General features: G+C 26.3%; 2 protein-coding genes across 2 annotated transcripts; one reads left to right on the forward strand and one right to left on the reverse strand.

Annotated features, from left to right (window-relative positions):
- Positions 1–6,377: 6,377 nt before the first annotated feature.
- Positions 6,378–7,906, reverse strand: RabX6 (RAS oncogene family member RabX6). The gene is made up of 2 exons (XM_075297005.1): positions 7,600–7,906; positions 6,378–7,543 (listed from the first exon to the last, which is right to left on the reverse strand). The coding sequence occupies exons 1-2, from the start codon at positions 7,777–7,779 to the stop codon at positions 7,070–7,072; spliced, it is 654 nt and encodes a 217-aa protein (XP_075153120.1). The 5' UTR covers positions 7,780–7,906; the 3' UTR covers positions 6,378–7,069.
- A 3,738-nt stretch (positions 7,907–11,644) lies between these two features.
- On the forward strand, positions 11,645–19,573 carry LOC142226790 (retinoid-inducible serine carboxypeptidase-like). Its single transcript, XM_075297006.1, has 5 exons — positions 11,645–11,805; positions 14,324–14,895; positions 15,369–15,588; positions 18,951–19,136; positions 19,218–19,573. Exons 1-5 carry the CDS (start codon positions 11,751–11,753, stop codon positions 19,508–19,510), a joined length of 1,326 nt encoding a protein of 441 aa, XP_075153121.1. The 5' UTR covers positions 11,645–11,750; the 3' UTR covers positions 19,511–19,573.
- Positions 19,574–20,536: the final 963 nt, after the last annotated feature.

Genomic DNA, 20,536 nt, shown 5'->3' on the forward strand with positions numbered 1-20,536 from the left:
AATTTTGTCAAAATTTTATTTCTATAGAAAATTTTGTAAAAATTTTATTTCTATAGAAAATTTTGTAAAAATTGTATTTCTTTAGAACATCTTGTAAAAATTTTATTCCTATAGAAAATTTTGTCAACATTTTATTTCTATAGAAAATTTTGTCAACATTTTATTTCTATAGAAAATTTTGTCAAAATTTTATTTCTATAGAAAATTTTGTCAAAATTTTAGTTCTATAGAAAATTTTGTCAAAATTTTATTTCTATAGACAATTTTGCTAAAATTTTAGTTCTATAGAAAATTTTGTCAAAATTTTATTTCTATAGAAAATTTTGTAAAAATTGTATTTCTTTAGAACATCTTGTAAAAATTTTATTCCTATAGAAAATTTTGTCAACATTTTATTTCTATAGAAAATTTTGTCAACATTTTATTTCTATAGAAAATTTTGTCAAAATTTTATTTCTATAGAAAATTTTGTCAAAATTTTAGTTCTATAGAAAATTTTGTCAAAATTTTATTTCTATAGAAAATTTTGCTAAAATTTTAGTTCTATAGAAAATTTTGTCAAAATTTCTATAGAAAGTTATCGAAAAATTTTATTTCTATATAAAATTTTTACAAAATTTTCTTCCTATACAAAATTTTTGCATAATTTTGTACCTATACAAAATGTTTTAAATTTTATTTCTGTTAAAATTTTTTTCTATAGAAAATTTTGTAAAAATTGTATTTCTTTAGAAAATTTTGTCAAAATTTTATTTCTATAGAAAATTTTGTCAAAATTTTAGTTCTATAGAAAATTTTGTCAAAATTTTATTTCTATAGAAAATTTTGCTAAAATTTTAGTTCTATAGAAAATTTTGTCAAAATTTCTATAGAAAGGTATCGAAAAATTTTATTTCTATATACAATTTTTACAAAATTTTCTTCCAATACAAAATTTTTGCATAATTTTGTACCTATACAAAATGTTTTAAATTTTATTTCTGTTAAAAATTTTTTCTACAGAAAATTTTGTCAAAATTTTATTTCTATAGAAAATTTTGTAAAAATTTTATTTCATTTGTTTTGTTTTGTTATTGTTGGTTTTGTTCTTTAAGCATTGTTGTCGTTTTTTTATTTCAGCTTAAAACCATACATTGACTAAACTACAAGAGTAGCTTAACCAACAGAGGAAAAGAATGTTTGTCAAATTTATTTGGGCAAAGCCCTATAGACTGCAAGATGGTTGGATGGACGCACGTTTCGGAATTACCACATTCCTCATCAGCATCCTCTACTTGCAGCAAAACTATCAACCAATTATCAGAATAAATTCAGGCAGTTTATTAAACCCAACAAAAACCACACTTGAACCCTCCGAAAAAAGGTTTTACATTGATAGCCGGCTTATGCCAAATTAATTCGAAACAAACATATCTCTTTTCCTATGCCACTGTCAAATCATCGATTTGAATTCACATGGCTGGGTTTATATTGAGCGTGCCTCCTCTTCTTTTTCCATTTGTTTTGTTTTGTTATTGTTGGTTTTGTTCTTTAAGCATTGTTGTCGTTTTTTTATTTCAGCTTAAAACCATACATTGACTAAACTACAAGAGTAGCTTAACCAACAGAGGAAAAGAATGTTTGTCAAATTTATTTGGGCAAAGCCCTATAGACTGCAAGATGGTTGGATGGACGCACGTTTCGGAATTACCACATTCCTCATCAGCATCCTCTACTTGCAGCAAAACTATCAACCAATTATCAGAATAAATTCAGGCAGTTTATTAAACCCAACAAAAACCACACTTGAACCCTCCGAAAAAAGGTTTTACATTGATAGCCGGCTTATGCCAAATTAATTCGAAACAAACATATCTCTTTTCCTATGCCACTGTCAAATCATCGATTTGAATTCACATGGCTGGGTTTATATTGAGCGTGCCTCCTCTTCTTTTTCCATTTGTTTTGTTTTGTTATTGTTGGTTTTGTTCTTTAAGCATTGTTGTCGTTTTTTTATTTCAGCTTAAAACCATACATTGACTAAACTACAAGAGTAGCTTAACCAACAGAGGAAAAGAATGTTTGTCAAATTTATTTGGGCAAAGCCCTATAGACTGCAAGATGGTTGGATGGACGCACGTTTCGGAATTACCACATTCCTCATCAGCATCCTCTACTTGCAGCAAAACTATCAACCAATTATCAGAATAAATTCAGGCAGTTTATTAAACCCAACAAAAACCACACTTGAACCCTCCGAAAAAAGGTTTTAAAAACCCTCCGAAAAAAGGTAAAAAAACAACAACAATGCTGAAAGAACAAAACCAACAATAACAAAACAAAACAAATGGAAAAAGAAGAGGAGGCACGCTCAAAATAAACCCAGCCATGTGAATTCAAATCGATGATTTGACAGTGGCATAGGAAAAGAGATATGTTTGTTTCGAATTAATTTGGCATAAGCCGGCTATCAATGTAAAACCTTTTTTCGGAGGGTTCAAGTGTGGTTTTTGTTGGGTTTAATAAACTGCCTGAATTTATTCTGATAATTGGTTGATAGTTTTGCTGCAAGTAGAGGATGCTGATGAGGAATGTGGTAATTCCGAAACGTGCGTCCATCCAACCATCTTGCAGTCTATAGGGCTTTGCCCAAATAAATTTGACAAACATTCTTTTCCTCTGTTGGTTAAGCTACTCTTGTAGTTTAGTCAATGTATGGTTTTAAGCTGAAATAAAAAAACGACAAAATTTTATTTCTATAGAAAATTTTGTAAAAATTGTATTTCTATAGAATATATTGTCAAAATTTTATTTCAGTAGAAAATTTTGTAAAAATTCTATTTCTAAGAAAAATTTGTAAAAATTTTATTTCTAAATAAAATTTTGTCAAAATTTTATTTGTATAGAAAATTTTGCTAAAATTTTAGTTCTATAGACAATTTTGTCAAAATTTTCTTTCCATAGATAATTTTCTCAAAATTTTATTAATATAGAAAATTTTATTTATATAGAAAATTTTCTCAAAATTTTATTTCTATAGAAAATGTTGTCACAATTTTATTTCTATAGAAAAGTTTGTCAAATTTTAATTTCTTTAGGAAATTTTGTTAAATTTAATTTCTTTAGGATATTTTGTTAAAATTTCATTCCTATAGAAAATTTAGCCAAACTTTTATTTCTATCGAAAGATTTTATTTCTATAGAAAATTTTGTCAATCTTTTATTTTTATAGAAAATTTGTTAAACTTTTATTTCTATAGAAAGTTATCGAAAAATTTTATTTCTATATAAAATTTTTACAAAATTTTCTTCCTATACAAAATTTTTGCATAATTTTGTACCTATACAAAATGTTTTAAATTTTATTTCTGTTAAAATTTTTTTCTATAGAAAATTTTGTAAAAATTGTATTTCTTTAGAAAATTTTGTCAAAATTTTATTTCTATAGAAAATTTTGTCAAAATTTTAGTTCTATAGAAAATTTTGTCAAAATTTTATTTCTATAGAAAATTTTGCTAAAATTTTAGTTCTATAGAAAATTTTGTCAAAATTTCTATAGAAAGTTATCGAAAAATTTTATTTCTATATAAAATTTTTACAAAATTTTCTTCCTATACAAAATTTTTGCATAATTTTGTACCTATACAAAATGTTTTAAATTTTATTTCTGTTAAAATTTTTTTCTACAGAAAATTTTGTCAAAATTTTATTTCTATAGAAAATTTTGTAAAAATTTTATTTCTATAGAAAATTTTGTAAAAATTGTATTTCTTTAGAACATCTTGTAAAAATTTTATTCCTATAGAAAATTTTGTCAACATTTTATTTCTATAGAAAATTTTGTCAACATTTTATTTCTATAGAAAATTTTGTCAAAATTTTATTTCTATAGAAAATTTTGTCAAAATTTTAGTTCTATAGAAAATTTTGTCAAAATTTTATTTCTATAGACAATTTTGCTAAAATTTTAGTTCTATAGAAAATTTTGTCAAAATTTTATTTCTATAGAAAATTTTGTAAAAATTGTATTTCTTTAGAACATCTTGTAAAAATTTTATTCCTATAGAAAATTTTGTCAACATTTTATTTCTATAGAAAATTTTGTCAACATTTTATTTCTATAGAAAATTTTGTCAAAATTTTATTTCTATAGAAAATTTTGTCAAAATTTTAGTTCTATAGAAAATTTTGTCAAAATTTTATTTCTATAGAAAATTTTGCTAAAATTTTAGTTCTATAGAAAATTTTGTCAAAATTTCTATAGAAAGTTATCGAAAAATTTTATTTCTATATAAAATTTTTACAAAATTTTCTTCCTATACAAAATTTTTGCATAATTTTGTACCTATACAAAATGTTTTAAATTTTATTTCTGTTAAAATTTTTTTCTATAGAAAATTTTGTAAAAATTGTATTTCTTTAGAAAATTTTGTCAAAATTTTATTTTTATAGAAAATTTTGTCAAAATTTTAGTTCTATAGAAAATTTTGTCAAAATTTTATTTCTATAGAAAATTTTGCTAAAATTTTAGTTCTATAGAAAATTTTGTCAAAATTTCTATAGAAAGTTATCGAAAAATTTTATTTCTATATAAAATTTTTACAAAATTTTCTTCCTATACAAAATTTTTGCATAATTTTGTACCTATACAAAATGTTTTAAATTTTATTTCTGTTAAAATTTTTTTCTACAGAAAATTTTGTCAAAATTTTATTTCTATAGAAAATTTTGTAAAAATTTTATTTCTATAGAAAATTTTGTAAAAATTGTATTTCTTTAGAACATCTTGTAAAAATTTTATTCCTATAGAAAATTTTGTCAACATTTTATTTCTATAGAAAATTTTGTCAACATTTTATTTCTATAGAAAATTTTGTCAAAATTTTATTTCTATAGAAAATTTTGTCAAAATTTTAGTTCTATAGAAAATTTTGTCAAAATTTTATTTCTATAGACAATTTTGCTAAAATTTTAGTTCTATAGAAAATTTTGTCAAAATTTTATTTCTATAGAAAATTTTGTAAAAATTGTATTTCTTTAGAACATCTTGTAAAAATTTTATTCCTATAGAAAATTTTGTCAACATTTTATTTCTATAGAAAATTTTGTCAACATTTTATTTCTATAGAAAATTTTGTCAAAATTTTATTTCTATAGAAAATTTTGTCAAAATTTTAGTTCTATAGAAAATTTTGTCAAAATTTTATTTCTATAGAAAATTTTGCTAAAATTTTAGTTCTATAGAAAATTTTGTCAAAATTTCTATAGAAAGTTATCGAAAAATTTTATTTCTATATAAAATTTTTACAAAATTTTCTTCCTATACAAAATTTTTGCATAATTTTGTACCTATACAAAATGTTTTAAATTTTATTTCTGTTAAAATTTTTTTCTACAGAAAATTTTGTCAAAATTTTATTTCTATAGAAAATTTTGTAAAAATTTTATTTCTATAGAAAATTTTGTAAAAATTGTATTTCTATAGAACATTTTGTAAAAATTTTATTTCTATAGAAAAATTTGTCAAAATTTTATTAATATAGAAAATTTTCTCAAAATTTTATTTCTATAGAAAATGTTGTCACAATTTTATTTATAAAGAAAATTGTGTCAAAATTTTATTTCTATAGAAAATTTTGTTAAAATACCGATTTGACGAAAATGGACCAAAATCAACCAAATTTCATTTGGTCTGACCATCGGTCCAAATTTAAAAATAAATAATTTTTTTTGACCAATTTTGGTCCGATCGGACCAAAATGGCAACCCTGATGTGAAATGCCGTTGGCACTCGGTTGTAAAACGGAGGGGCATTGATAACTATTAAGCGTAGCGCCATAAACGAAGTCTATAAAACTTTTACCTATATCATAAAATGGAAGGACATCGACTATAAAACCCAAATCGAGTGACTGTTTTTCTTTCGACTAGATTTTCTTTCGACATACAGAAACAGGGAATAAGAAATCAAATACCAATGGCATGGACGCATACTCATAGAAAAATGTCTGTTAAATCCGCAGTCAATGTTTGCTATTATATTTTTGTAAGATGTTACACAATGTATATCCTTAAAATGCGTTAATTTTGAGAAATGTTCAGATTTCTTTATAATATAAAGACTGCCCCTAGTTAAACTTCCTTGATTGTTTCCGCCGAACTAAAACAATGGGGTAAATGGCTATTTCAGCAAACAATGGATTTCCTCTTTTCAGCAGACTTCTGATGTTTGAGCAGATTTTTCTTTTGTCTCCAATTTCTAGTTCAGAATTTTTAATAAAGGAACCACCACTAATACTTGCTGTCCGAGTTATCTTCTTCTGAAAGGAATTTGAAATGTTCAGGTTCATTATCCTATACGAATGATTTTATTTTTTCGAACGTATAGATACATCAAATTTGTGTTTAAAAATGTTTTTATTCATTTTCTTTATTTTCCAGAGAACAAAAAAAATAATAATAATTAATTTAATATTTAAAGAGCACTGGGCAATGTGAAGCTTTCAATATGCATAAAACATAATAATAACCACCAAGTGGAAGCTGGCCTGTTAAATTATTTCGTTTATTCATATCTCTTGTTAGTCATTCACGTTGTTTTTGGCAAGTTTAATAATTTTTGAAACTTATGGAGTGAAGCAAGCGCGTATTAGCCATTATCTACAAATAAAAGCTGAATGCTATATTAATTAAATCTTACATATATGTATGTTATTCATCGATTTTTTTTTATCATTACTAATGTAAAAAAATGGACGTTGTATATTTCACTTGGGTTATTACTGGTATAGGTTTCATTTCGTATGGAGGGGTAAAACATGAGATGTGATGCATGATTTAAATATAGTATACAATCTACGACTTCGATACATGTATGATGTACTATAAGAATGAATTCCGTATATGATTTATAAATAAAAACTTAAAACTCATGATAAAACTATAAATTAAAGCTTTACGAATGGATGTTTCCAAACAGAAACACTAAGTTGAGACATTTATTTCCTCGTTGTTTCAACTGGCATTTGGTTACAGTCCTTATGAATGCATATGTTTCCCGTCTTTAACCAAATTCCAGTTCAGCCATTTGCTAGCAAACACAATTTGTTCCTTCGTCGGCCTCATCGGCAGTGTTAACAAGTTCCACTTGTCCAGCAACTATTTGAAAACCATGTTGTTCCATGCTAGCTTGTAAATCCATTTTGGAACGATTTGATTCCACCAATATTCGCGAAATATCCTGAAACATTTCCTCAATACCTTCACCAGTTTTACAAGAGGTTTTATATGTGGCCCTTATGAGACTGTGACATTGTTCACAGAATGCCTCCACATCGGCATCGCTTACTTCTGGCTCTCTACCCTCTAAATCGGATTTATTACCACAAATGAATATCTTGGCATTTTCAGCATAGGTCACTATATCGAGTAAATGTTGTGACAGAGAATGAAACGATGCTGCATTGTCCAAAGCAAAGACAAGAATGGCACCTTCTGCAAATTTATAATAAGACGATGTAACAGATGCTACTCTTTCCATACCACCTGTGTCCCATAATTGGAGCTATACAACAATGGAAGTTACATATATATGGTACAAATAATGCAAATGGGAAATACCTTAATCTGTTTGTCATCTACACGATAATCTTTATCGATATGGTCAAGACCTAATGTAGACTGGCGATCCGTATTTGTAATAAAGGTGTCGTTTGTAAAGCGACGAAACAAAGAACTCTTGCCCACTCCATATTCTCCGCATAGAATAACCTTTTGTTTTGGAATTCTTACTTTGGCCATTTAAATTTACGATTTCTTTTATTTTATTTTTGCAAAAACCAATGAAAAAGAGCCTTTTCAATCAATCAAGGGAAGGGATTTGTTTTTAATGTAATGTAATTTAAGCCGACAGTAGTGTTGGGAAAGTAACGAGTATTTGATTACAAGTACTCGTTACTGACTAATTTTTTGAGTACTCGTTACGAGAAAATGAGTACTCAATATCTTCAATGCCAGTTTTTTTCTTCTAACGGTAAGTAAGTTGGCGGATTGGAAGTAAAATTCTTGACTTCTTGGAAAGTATTAATTGAAGTTTTCGAAAATCGTTTTATCAGTTAAAATGACACGAAAAGGATATATGGCTTCATATTTGAAGAAAGTGAAAAATTTATCTGATTTCTTAAAAACGTTTGCATTTGAAAAAAAAAATTGCATTGGGTGTAGGTGGGAGCTTTAATTTAAAGAATCACATGGATCACGTCTCATGCAAATAGTATGAATAATAATGTCGTTGATTTCAGCTGGTTCAATCCAATTGTTTTCAGAGAAGGGCCCAAGCTTATTCAAAAACCCATGGAAGATTTCAACATTGGGTCTCACGATAAAAATGATCGCTAAATATTTGTATCCACTGTCAATGGTGGATTTAAAAAGTTTGAAAATTGCAAGCATCAGTAATACACAATGCCATCTAGATATACCCTGACGAAAAAATACCGAATATTGAATACGAAGTTATAATCTGCTTTTCTATACCGTTTTTAATTTTAAAAAGAAGAAAAAAAAATTGCCCACAATGTCTTTTTTAATTTTTTTTTAAAGTAACGAGTTGTAACGAGTACTCAATTCAAAAGTAACGAATAGTAACGAGTAGTCAAAAGTAATCAATATTTACAACATTAGCCGACAGACTAGGGATCTATAAATCGAAAATCGATTAATCGACTATTCGAATTTTGCCATGAAAATCTAAAAAAGTCGAAATCGATTATTAAGCTAAAAATAATCGCAAAATCGATTTAAGATTTTCAACTAATTTTTAGTTTTGATCACCAAAAATTTAGTTTAAATTTTGAACTAGAAAAATAAAAATTCTGATTTTATTAAATAAAATATCAAATTGGTGGAAATGAATCCTTTGTGTTTTCAATTTCCTTGAATTTATAGGGAAATAAAAATTAATGATTGGCACATGTTAAAAATTTTATGTTGAACATTTGAATTTTTAAACAAATTTAAAAATTAACATGTTTGACTGGAAATAATTTTTTGCTTTTATTAACAACTATTGTTAATAATACTCACAAAAAGATAAATAGATTTCATAAAATCGTATATTTTTTAGAATCATTATTTCTATGAAAATCGATTATGAAAAATCGAATATTCGAATTTTCATTGGTAAAACTAATCGAAAATCGATTTTTGATTAAAAGTCAATAATCGAAATGTCGAAAAATCGATTATTGGTTTGTACTATACAGAGTTGCCAGGTGATTTTTGATTCTTCCCCCCAAATCTTAAGAAAAAAACCCCTAAATTGGTCTAGGCTTTTTTCAAAAACCCCCAAAAAATTTAAGAATGTAAAAAGTACAAAAAGGGGTCCCAAATTTTGTGACAAAATCCCGTAGTTATACACTTTAAAAATTGAATTGAACACAAGTATATACACTGAAAGAAGAGTTTTCTTTTCTGGGAAACGGAATTTTGAACAAACTAAGTTTTCTTTTGACGCTAAAAAATTTTTCTTTGAAGTAAATAAAAAATAAAATTTGCTCTTTAAGAAAATACTTTATAACAAGAGAGATTTTCGTTTGTTTAAAATTTCGTCCCTGAGGAAATTATTTTTTATTTGGATGTAATTATACTAATTTAAAAAGCAAGCTTACTCTTAAAATGCGTTCAGCTGCTAAGTTCAAATACGATTGTTTTTAATTGTGTCAAATATTAAAAATGCCCTTTCAACAGAAAATTTTTGATTTAGGATCTTCTTCTTGACTTCCCGCTTCTTTTTTCTCATAATTCATGCCAAAATTGTTCCGAATTTGCTTGAGAATTGCTCCACTTTAATAGGTCCAAGATATTTTTTTTACCCCCAAAAATCCCCCCAAATAAATGTTACCCCTAAAAATCCCCCTAAACGTGAAAAAAATCCAAAATTTGGGGGGGGGAAAACCCCTAACCTGGCAACACTGGTACTATAGATCCCTACGACAGACAATTAATGACAAAAACTAAGGCGGGCAGCTAAATTGGTGCGTAGAACGTATTTCGTGTGTAAATATTGATGAAACGCTTTTATACGAGGTACTCAATAAGGGAATGAAAATACCGTTGTTTTCAAATAGCTTCAGAGCATCCCAGCAAAAAATAATGGAAGTTTTTCCACAAACATTTCTTTTAAAGACCATCCCCAGAATCCCCCATTGATTTTTTTCAACTTCCGATGCAATACTTTTGGACAAGTCCAAAAACATTTCTTCTCAAGCACATCTTGGGATCCCCCAATGATTTTTTTTTCTACTTCCGATGCAGTCATTATGGACAATTATTAGAAAGTACGGCGAATTATTCGATCCCACGGCGGCGGGTCCATCCATTGGCCAGCGGCTGCCGCATCAGTGTACGTGTTGTTTCGTCGTAGACTGACGATTCGTTTGTAAAGCGACGAAACAAAGAACTTTTACCCATACCATATTCTCCGCATAGAATTACCTTTTGTTTTGGAATTCTTACTTTGGCCATTTAAATTTACCATTTCTTTTATTTTATTTTTGCAAAAACCAATGAAAAAGAGCCTTTTCCATCAATCAAGGGAATGGATTTGTTTTTAATGTAAAGGCCGGTACTATGTTCATTCTTGCGAAAAATTTTTATGGAAACCATTATTTCGCACATAGAAAGCGGCGTTTTTTTAGGTAGCTTGGAGCGCTGTTTTACAGGGAGCGATATTGGATTAAGTTGGTGGTTGTTGCGTGTTTTTAGAAAATAACATTTTATTTTTCCTTGGGCAATTGATCTGCTATTCCTTTGATCCTTTGTATAGTTTCGGAACAAAAATATGGTCCGTGTTTGATTTATAAACCCGCACAAATAGTTTTTAATAAATAAATTATTTCTTAATTCACATTGCAAATGGCGCCGTGCTATAAACGTCAGTTTTTCAACACGAAAAAACATAGTATCACAAATGGAAAAAATTTCGCAAATTTTTCGCATTTTTTGGTTTTGTATGGAGTTTCAACGCGAAAACCGAACAGAGTACCGGCCTTAATATAATTTAAGCCGACAGACAATTAATGACAAAAACGAAGGCGGGCAGCTAAATTGGTGCGTAGAACGTATTTTGTGTGTAACTATTGCAGAAACGCTTTTATACGAGGTGCTCAATAAGGGAAAGAAACTACCGTTGTTTTCAAATACCTTCAGAGGATATTAAAATAACTTTGTTTAAAAATGAACAATTAAAGCACACTTTTAATAAATTCTGTAACAAGCACAACCACAGATTTATTTCATAAAGACAAAAATCTATTGGCTTTATATTACAGAATTTTTGAATAAAAATAAAAAATCACATATTCTTATTTGTCATATTTTCTCTATACCCTTGCTGACGGCGTATATGGTCTTACCTATTCGAATTTGGTTTATTTACCTAAAATAATCCTATTCTCTTCATGTTCGTTCTCAACCTTTCTAACTTCTCTCCGTACAGCTCTCAATTAATTGGAGTCTAACATCTCTATAATTTTTTCTCTTTACAAAACACTAACGGTTATCTATTAATTCAGCAGAGCATTGCACAAAATTGTCTCGTATAATAGACATTAATACAAGATATGTAAATACAATTGGCATGGATTGATTTCTGTATAAAAGTCAGTTACCAACCATTGTCGACTTTCATTCTTTTTCACCCGTGAAGTCGTTTGTCTGTTTACTAAGTGATCGAGTTTACAAACGATATTGGTTTCATTCAAAATATCAGCATGAGGAATGGTCTAGTTTTACTGTTAGCTTTGGTGGCTATTGCAACCGTCAGTGGTAAGTTTGAATGGTGTTGGTATTCGTACACTTATCAGTTGACAAAACAAAAAATTTCGAATAATTTTATTTCTATAAAAAAATTTCGGAAAATGTTATTTCTATAGAAAATTTTCGGAAAATTTTATTTCTATAGAAAATTAACGGAAAATTTTATTTCTACAAAAAATTTTTGGAAAACTTTATTTCTATAGAAAATTTTCGGAAAATGTTATTTCTATAGAAAATTTTCAGAAAATGTTATTTCTATAGAAAATTTTCAGAAAATTTTATTTCTACAAAAAATTTTTGGAAAATTTTATATCTATGGAAAATTTTATTTCTATAGAAAATTTTCTGAAAATTCTATTTCAATAGAAAATTTTATTTCTATATGAAATTTTAGGAAAATTTTATTTCTATAGAAAATTATCGGAAAATTTTATTTATATATGAAATTTTCGGAAAATTTTATTTCTATAGAAAATTTTCGAAAAATTTTATTTCTATAGAATATTTTCAGAAAATTTTATTTCTATTGAAAATTTTCGGAAAATCTTATTTCTATATGAAATTTTATTTCTATAGAAAATTATCGGAAAATTTTATTTCTATATGAAATTTTAGGAAATTTTTTTTCTATAGATAATTATCGGAAAATTTTATTTCTATAGAACATTTTTTTGATAATTTTATTTCTAATTATTTGGGAATTTGTGCAATTTTTTTTTCTTTATGAAATTCTATTTTGGTAGAAGTTTTGACAAAATTTTATTTCTATAGAAAAATTTCGGAAAAGTTTATTTCTATAAAAAATTTTCGGAAAATTTTATTTCTATAGAAAATTTTCCAAAAATTTTATTTCTATAGACAATTTTCTAACAATTTTATTTCTATAGAAAATTTTTGGAAAACTTTATTTCTATTTCATATAGAAAATTTACGGAAAATCTTATTTCTACAAAAAATTTTTGGAGAACTTTATTTCTATAGAAAATTTTCGGTAAATTTTATTTCTATGGAAAATTTTCACAAAATTTTATTTCTACAAAAAATTTTTGGAAAATTTTAAGTCTTTGGAAAATTTTATTTCTATAGAAAATTTTCTGAAAATTCTATTTCTATAGAAAATTTTCTGAAAATTCTATTTCTATAGAAAATTTTATTTCTACAGAAAATTTTCGAAAAATTTTATTTCTATAGAATATTTTCAGAAAATTTTATTTCTATTGAAAATTTTCGGAAAATCTTATTTCTGTATGAAATTTTATTTCCATAGAAAATTATCGGAAAATTTTATTTCTATAGAAAATGTTCGGAAAATTTTATTTCTATATGAAATTATAGGAAACATTTATTTCTATAGATAATTATCGGAAAATTATATTTCTATAGATAATTATCGGAAAATTTTATTTCTATAGGAAATTTTCGGAAAATTTTATTTCTATATAACGTTTTTTGATAATTTTATTTCTGTTTGTTTGGGAATTTGTGCAAATTTTTTTCTCTACGAAATTCTATTTTGTCAGAAGTTTTGACAGAATTTTATTTCTATAGAAAAATTTCGGAAAAGTTTATTTCTATAAAAAATTTCGGAAAATGTTATATCTATAGAAAATTTTCCAAAAATTTTATTTCTATAGAAAAATTTCCAAAAATTTTATTTCTATAGAAAATTTTCGGAAAATTTTATTTCTATATGAAATTTTAGGAAACGTTTATTTTATTTCTATAGAAAATTTTCGGTTAATTTTATTTCTATAGAAAATTTTCGGAAAATTTTATTCAATAGAAAATTTTCGGAAATTTTTATTTCAATAGAAAATTTTCGGCAACTTTTATTTGTATAGAAAATTTACGGAACATTTTATTTCTGTAGAAAATTTACGGAAAATTTAATTTCTACAAAAAATTTGTGGAAAATTTTATGTCTATAGAAAATTTTTGAAAAATTTTATTTCTATTGAAAATTTTCCAAAAATTTTATTTCTATAGAAAATTTTCTGAAAATTTTATTTCTTTAGAAAATTTTCGGAAAATTTTATTTCTTTAGAAAATTTTATTTCTTTAGAAAATTTTATTTTTATAGGGAATTTTTGGAAAACTTTATTTTTTTAAAAAATTTTCTGAAAATTTTATTTCAATAGAAATTTTTTGAAAAATTTTATTTCAATAGAAAATTTTTGAAAAATTTTATTTCTATTTATTTGGGAATTTGTGCAAATTTTTTTTCTTTATGAAATTCGGCAGAAGTTTTGGCAAAATTTTATTTCTCTAGAAACTTTTGACAAAATTCAATTTATCTTTCTTTCTGTAGTAAATTTTCGGAAAATTGTATTTCCATAGACATTTTTCGGAAAATTTTATTTCTATAAAAATTTTTCGGAAAATTTTATTTCTATAGAAAATATTCGCAAAATTTTATTTTTATAGAAAATTTTCGGAAATTTTTATTTCTATAGAAAATACTCGGAAATGTTTATTTCTCTAGAAAATTTTTGCAAACTTTTATTTCTATCATTTTTACTTGTTTCAGCAAGAGTTGGCTATGGTCCTGGTGAACAAGACTGGGGATGGGTTGATGTCCGTTCTGGAGCTCATATGTTCTATTGGTTGTACTATACCACAGCTAATGTTGCCAATTATACACAACGTCCCTTGGCTATTTGGTTACAAGGTGGACCCGGAGCTTCTTCCACTGGTTATGGTAATTTCGAAGAATTGGGTCCAATGACTCTTGAAGGTGAATATCGTAACTGGACTTGGGTAAAGGATATGAATGTTCTCTTCATTGACAATCCTGTGGGTAGTGGATTCTCTTATGTTGACAATACAAAGGACTTGACTACCAATAACAAACAAATTGCTAAAGATTTGGTTGAATTCATGAAGGGTTTCTACAAATTGCATCCCGAATTCGAAAAAGTCCCCTTGCACATCTTCTGTGAAAGTTATGGCGGTAAAATGGCTCCAGAATTTGCCTTGGAATTGTATTATGCTATACAACGTAATGAGTTGAAATCTAATTTGAAATCTGTTGCCTTGGGTGATCCATGGACTTCACCCATCGACTCGGTTTTGGCATGGGCTCCATTGTTGTTGAATATGGTAAGATGGATGGCTGTGACCATCAGTAATATGTAGTTCAGTAAAACAAAAAAAAAATAATAATTTCTATCAAATAATTAAAATTTCCTATCGCTATATTTTTAGTCGATAAATGAAATTTTAGAAACGAAATTCCCCTTTATTATAAACAATTTTCTTTAGGAGCTAATAGACTCGAATTGATGACAAGCGACGCAACGATTGTCTCTAATCATTTTTATTTGCTTTTAAAGACAAGTCTTTAGCTTTAAAGCATTGTAAAGCAGCTCCAGCGAAAATTCCAACGGTTCCCAGAATATTTCATAGTAAAAATACCAAAACTTTTTTCATGGGTGACGGAAATTTCGTTAGAGAGATACGGGTCTTAAAAGAAAATGTCGTTTATGCAAAATTCCTTTCAGTGTAGAAAATAAAAATTTTTGTTGTTCTTCCATTTGGTTTTTTTATTATTTTTACTTGTTTTTCTTTTATAGGGTATTATTGACCAAGATGGCTATGAAAATGTTATGGTTGCAGCTAATAAGACCATGGACTTAGTTGAAAAAGAACAATGGAGTCTAGCCACTATGCAATGGGGTTCAACTCAGCAAGTTTTGATGAGAGAATCTAAGGGTGTTGATTTCTATAACATCGAGAAGCCTACTCGCGGTGATGCCTATTCACGCTGGTTGATGAGAAATGATAACCACATGGGTAAGTAAAATTACACAGAAAAAAATAATGACATATAAAAATCTACTAAAGAATAAAACATACAAAGGATAGGAGTCCTAAATTTTAAGAAAAAAATATAAGAAAACATTTTAATTTCTGTAGAAAGTTTTAGTAAAATTTACTTTCTATAACATTTTTTTTAAATTTTATTTATCTAAAAAGTTTTGGAAAAAATTTTATCTTTGTTGAAAAATTTTCGCACCAATTTTTTTCTGTAGAAAATTTTCGCAAAATTTTATTTCCACGGGAAATTTTGGCAAATTTTATTCCTATAGACAATTTGTGGCAAAATTATATAAAAAGTTTTGGCAATTTTTTTATACGGAAATTTTTGGTATCCAGGGAAATTTTTTTCTATCGAAAATTATTGGCAAAATTTAATTTCTTTAGACTATAGAAAAATGTAAAATTGCAAAATTTTACTCCTATAGAAAATTTCGGCAAATTTTATTTCTATAGAAAATTTTAGCAAAATTTTATTTCAATAGAAATTTTTTGAAAAATTTTATTTTTATAGAAAATTTTGTCAAAATTTTATCTCTATATAATATTTTGTTAAATTTGTAAATTTTGGCAAAATTTTCGCAAAATGGTACTTCTATAGCACCCGTGGTGCAATGGTTAGCATGCCCGCCATGCATAAACAAGGTCGTGGGTTCGATTCCTGCTTTGACTGAACACCAAAAATTTTTTCAGCGGTGGATTATTCCATCTCAGTAATGCTGGTGACATTTCTCAGTGTTTCAAAGCTTATCCAAGAGGGTTCACTGCAATGTGGAATGCTGTTCGGATTCGCCTATAAAGAGGAGGTCCCTTGTCATTGAGCATAACATGGAATCGGGTAACTCTCAGTGATAAGAGAGAAGTTCACCACTGTGGTATCATAATGGACTGAATAGTCTAAGTGAGCCTGATACATCGGACCTAACCTAACCTGCTTCTATAGAAAATTTTACTTCACTTTACTTCTATAGAAATTTTTTGAAAAATAATATTTTTATAGAAAATTTTTGAAAAATTACATTTTTATAGAAAATTTTGTCAAAAATTTGAATTTTTTCTCAAAATTATATTTTTGTAGAGAAATTTGGAACAATTTTCCATATCAAATATTGTCAAAATTTTATTTCTACAGAAAATTTTGGCAAAATTTTATTTCTATAAAAAATTTGGCAAAATTTTACTTCCATAGAAATTTTTGGCAAAATTTTACTTCTTTACAAAATTTTGTTAAAACTTTATTTTTAAAATAAATTTGGACAAAATTTGACTTCTGTAGAGGTCTTTGTCATTGAGCATAACATGGAATCGGGTAGCACTCAGTGATAAGAGAGAAGTTCACCACTGTGATATCACAATGGACTGAATAGTCTAAGTGAGCCTGATACATCGGACCTAACCTAACCTGCTTTTATAGAAAATTTTGGCAACATTTTACTTCTATAGAAAATTTTTGAAAAATAATATTTCTATAGAAAATTTTTGAAAAATTATATTTTTATAGAAAATTTTTGAAAAATTACATTTTATAGAAAATTTTGTCAAAAATTTGAATTTTTTCTCAAAATTATATTTTTGTAGAGAAATATTTTCCATATCAAATATTGGCAAATTTTTATTTCTATAGAAAAATTTGGCAAAATTTTACTTTTATAGAAAATGTTGGCAAAATTTTACTACCATAGAAATTTTTGGCAAAATTTTACTTCTTTACAAAATTTTGTTAAAATTTATTTTTAAAGTAAATATTGACAAAAAAAAAATGACTTCTGTAGAAAATTGTTTAAATGATTGGAATTTTTTCTCGAAATTTTATTTCACTTTATTTCCCTGGGAAATTTTATTTCTATGGGAAATTTGGCAAAATTTTACTTCTATAGAAAATTTCGGCAAAATTTTATTTCTATAGAAAATTTTGGTAAAATTTTATTTCTCTAGAAAATTTTGGAAAAATTTTATTTCTATAGAAAATTTTGGCAAAATTTTAATTCTATAGAAAATTTTTGAAAAATTATATTTTATTAGATAATTTTGGCAAAATTTTATTTGTATAGAAAATTTTGGCAAAATTTTATTTGTATAGAAAATTTTATCAAAAATTTGAATTTTTCAAATTTTTCTATAGAAGTAAAATTTTGCCAAATTTCCTATAGAAATAAAATTTCCCAGGGAAATAAAGTGAAATAAAATTTCGAGAAAAATTTCCAATCATATCAACAATTTTCTAAAGAAGTCAAATTTTTTCAAAATTTTCTATAGAAATAAAATTTTGACAATATTTGATATATATCAAATATTGTCAAAATTTTATTTTATTTTATATATATCAAATATTGTCAAAATTTTATTTCTACAGAAAATTTATTTCTACAGAAAATTTTATTTCTACAGAAAATTTTGGCAAAATTTTAATTCTATAGAAAAATTTGGCAAAATTTTACTTTTATAGACAATTTTGGCAAAATTTTACTTCCATAGAAATTTTTGGCAAAATTTTACTTCTTTACAAAATTTTGTTAAAATTTTATTTTTAAAGTAAATTTTGACAAAATTTGACTTCTGTAGAAAATTGTTGACATGATTGGAATTTTTTCTCGAAATTTTATTTCACTTTATTTCGCAGGGAAATTTTATTTCTATAGAAAATTATAGGAAATTTGGCAAAATTTTATTTCTATAGAAAATTTTGGCAATATTTTATTTTTATAGAAAAATTTGGCAAAATTTTATTTTATAATAAATTTTGTCAAAATTTTACTTTTGTAGAAAATTTTAGCAAAATTTGAATTTTTTTTCAAAATTTTATTTTACTTTATATCCCTCGGAAATTTTATTTCTATAGAAAATTATAGGCAAAATTTAATTTTTATAGATAATTTTGTCATTTTTTTTTCTATAGAAAATTTTGGTAAAATTTTACTTCTATAGAAAATTTCGGCAAAATTTTATATCGATGGAAAATTTTGGTAAACTTTAAAGTTTTTCAGCAAAATTTTTGGCAAAATTTTATTTCTGTAAAAAATTTTACTTTTATAGAAAAATTTTTAAATTTTTTTGTACAGAAAATTTTGGCAAATTTTATTTCCATAGAAAGTTTTTGGCAAAATCTGGGTTTGTCAATTTTTTTTAAATTTTATCTCCATATAAAATTTTATCAAAATATGTTTCTTTATAAAATTTTGTCAACATTTTTTTTTTTGGAAAATTTTGGCAAAAAATAGTATAGTGAATAGTTTTTTTTTTATTAAATTGCGCAACAAATGGAAAATTCGCTAACTCTTGTTTTCCAGAAAAATCTTGAAAATTTGTTAAGATTTCTATTTTGTTGTGTACCTTTGTAGATCAATTGTACCGAACCCTTGTCCGTTTCGATGTTGACGAAAATCGTGACCAAATGTTGGATAATGTAATGCGTGGACCTGTAAGCAAAGCTTTGGGCGTACCTTCTCACATCAAATGGGGATATCAAAGTGGTAGCACTTTCAATCAACTTAGAGGTGATTTCATGAAACCTGTTATTCATGTTGGTAAGTATTCACAAATGGTGGTGTGAACAATTCCAAAATTAGAATTTTAATATTCTATTCTCAAAACTTTGTTTTTTGTAGTTAATGAACTTTTGGATAAAACCGATTTGAATGTTGCTGTCTTCTCTGGTCAATTGGATTTAATTTGTGCTACTGCTGGTACCGTCAATTGGGTTGAGAAAATGCGTTGGAGCTATCGTGATGAATATTTGCAAGCTCCTCGTGTACCCATTAGTGTTGATCGCATTTTAGAAGGTTACGAAAAGAGTGCTGGCAAATTCACTATGTTCTGGATTAATCGTGCTGGTCATATGGTACCAGCTGATAATCCAGCTGGTATGAGCCATATTCTTAAAAAATTAACAGGATATTAAAAGTGATGTATTACAAAAAAAGAGAAAAAAAGTAAAATAAATGCAAATATAAAAATTGAGAAACATATTTTTTTTTAAATAAAACGATATATGGGTATTCTATTTATATATATATCAATATCAGAATTATCCTAAAATTATATATTGCACCAAATTTGGTGGTATCAGCATAGTTGTGAGATTCGGATTGAAAATGCAGATGGCAGCTATATAAAAATATGAAACGACTTCGCATTCAAGGAACATGACAAACTATTAACATCCCAGCAAACAAAATTGGAAGTTTATCCAGAACAATTTTTTTTAAACGCATCCCGCTATTCTCCATCATGTTTGCGAAGAAGTTCATTTGGACCCGTCTTAGAAAATAATAAAAAATAAAATGTTAATAAAAAATATTTATAAAAATATAGATTATAAAAAATAAATTAAAAAAATGATAAAATTAAAAAAATAATTGTTTTTTTTTTAATTCCTTCATTCTAATGAACTTCCCAGGCACTACTTCTAAAGCAAAAATTTATTGGAGATGATCCAAATTTGCGCTGCTTCCCAATCACAAATTGGGAAATTGCTGGGGTAAAACTGTTGACACAGGTTATTGATAGGATTCCAATTCAGAGTAAGACGAAGATCGATCGGTATATAGACACTTCTATCGAAAGCAATATGAGTGATGCAAGAGGTATCATAAAAGATTACATTGTGCCAAATTGAAAATTGGCCAATAAATAAAATATTTGGCATCTCGGGCAATACTCGAAATTCCCGAAAATGCCCCAAGCTCAAGGGTCCAACGGATTGATATACGTAGATTTTGGTGACCATTATGCGGTAGACATTAAAAGAGGAACCAATATTTTAAGACATTCTTGTTTGAAGCATGCTGAGTGCGTTGTCCTGTCCTGTTGAAGTGTCCATTTTCTGATGCCGAGTTGCTCTTTGGAAAGTAAACCCCATCATTTTATTTGTTCACAAACTGCTCACGGTAACATTTAAATACTGGAGGGCTCTAACGATAGCCAC

The sequence above is a fragment of the Haematobia irritans genome, chromosome 2, assembly GCF_050003625.1.
Source record: "Haematobia irritans isolate KBUSLIRL chromosome 2, ASM5000362v1, whole genome shotgun sequence".
Taxonomy (NCBI): domain Eukaryota; kingdom Metazoa; phylum Arthropoda; class Insecta; order Diptera; family Muscidae; genus Haematobia; species Haematobia irritans.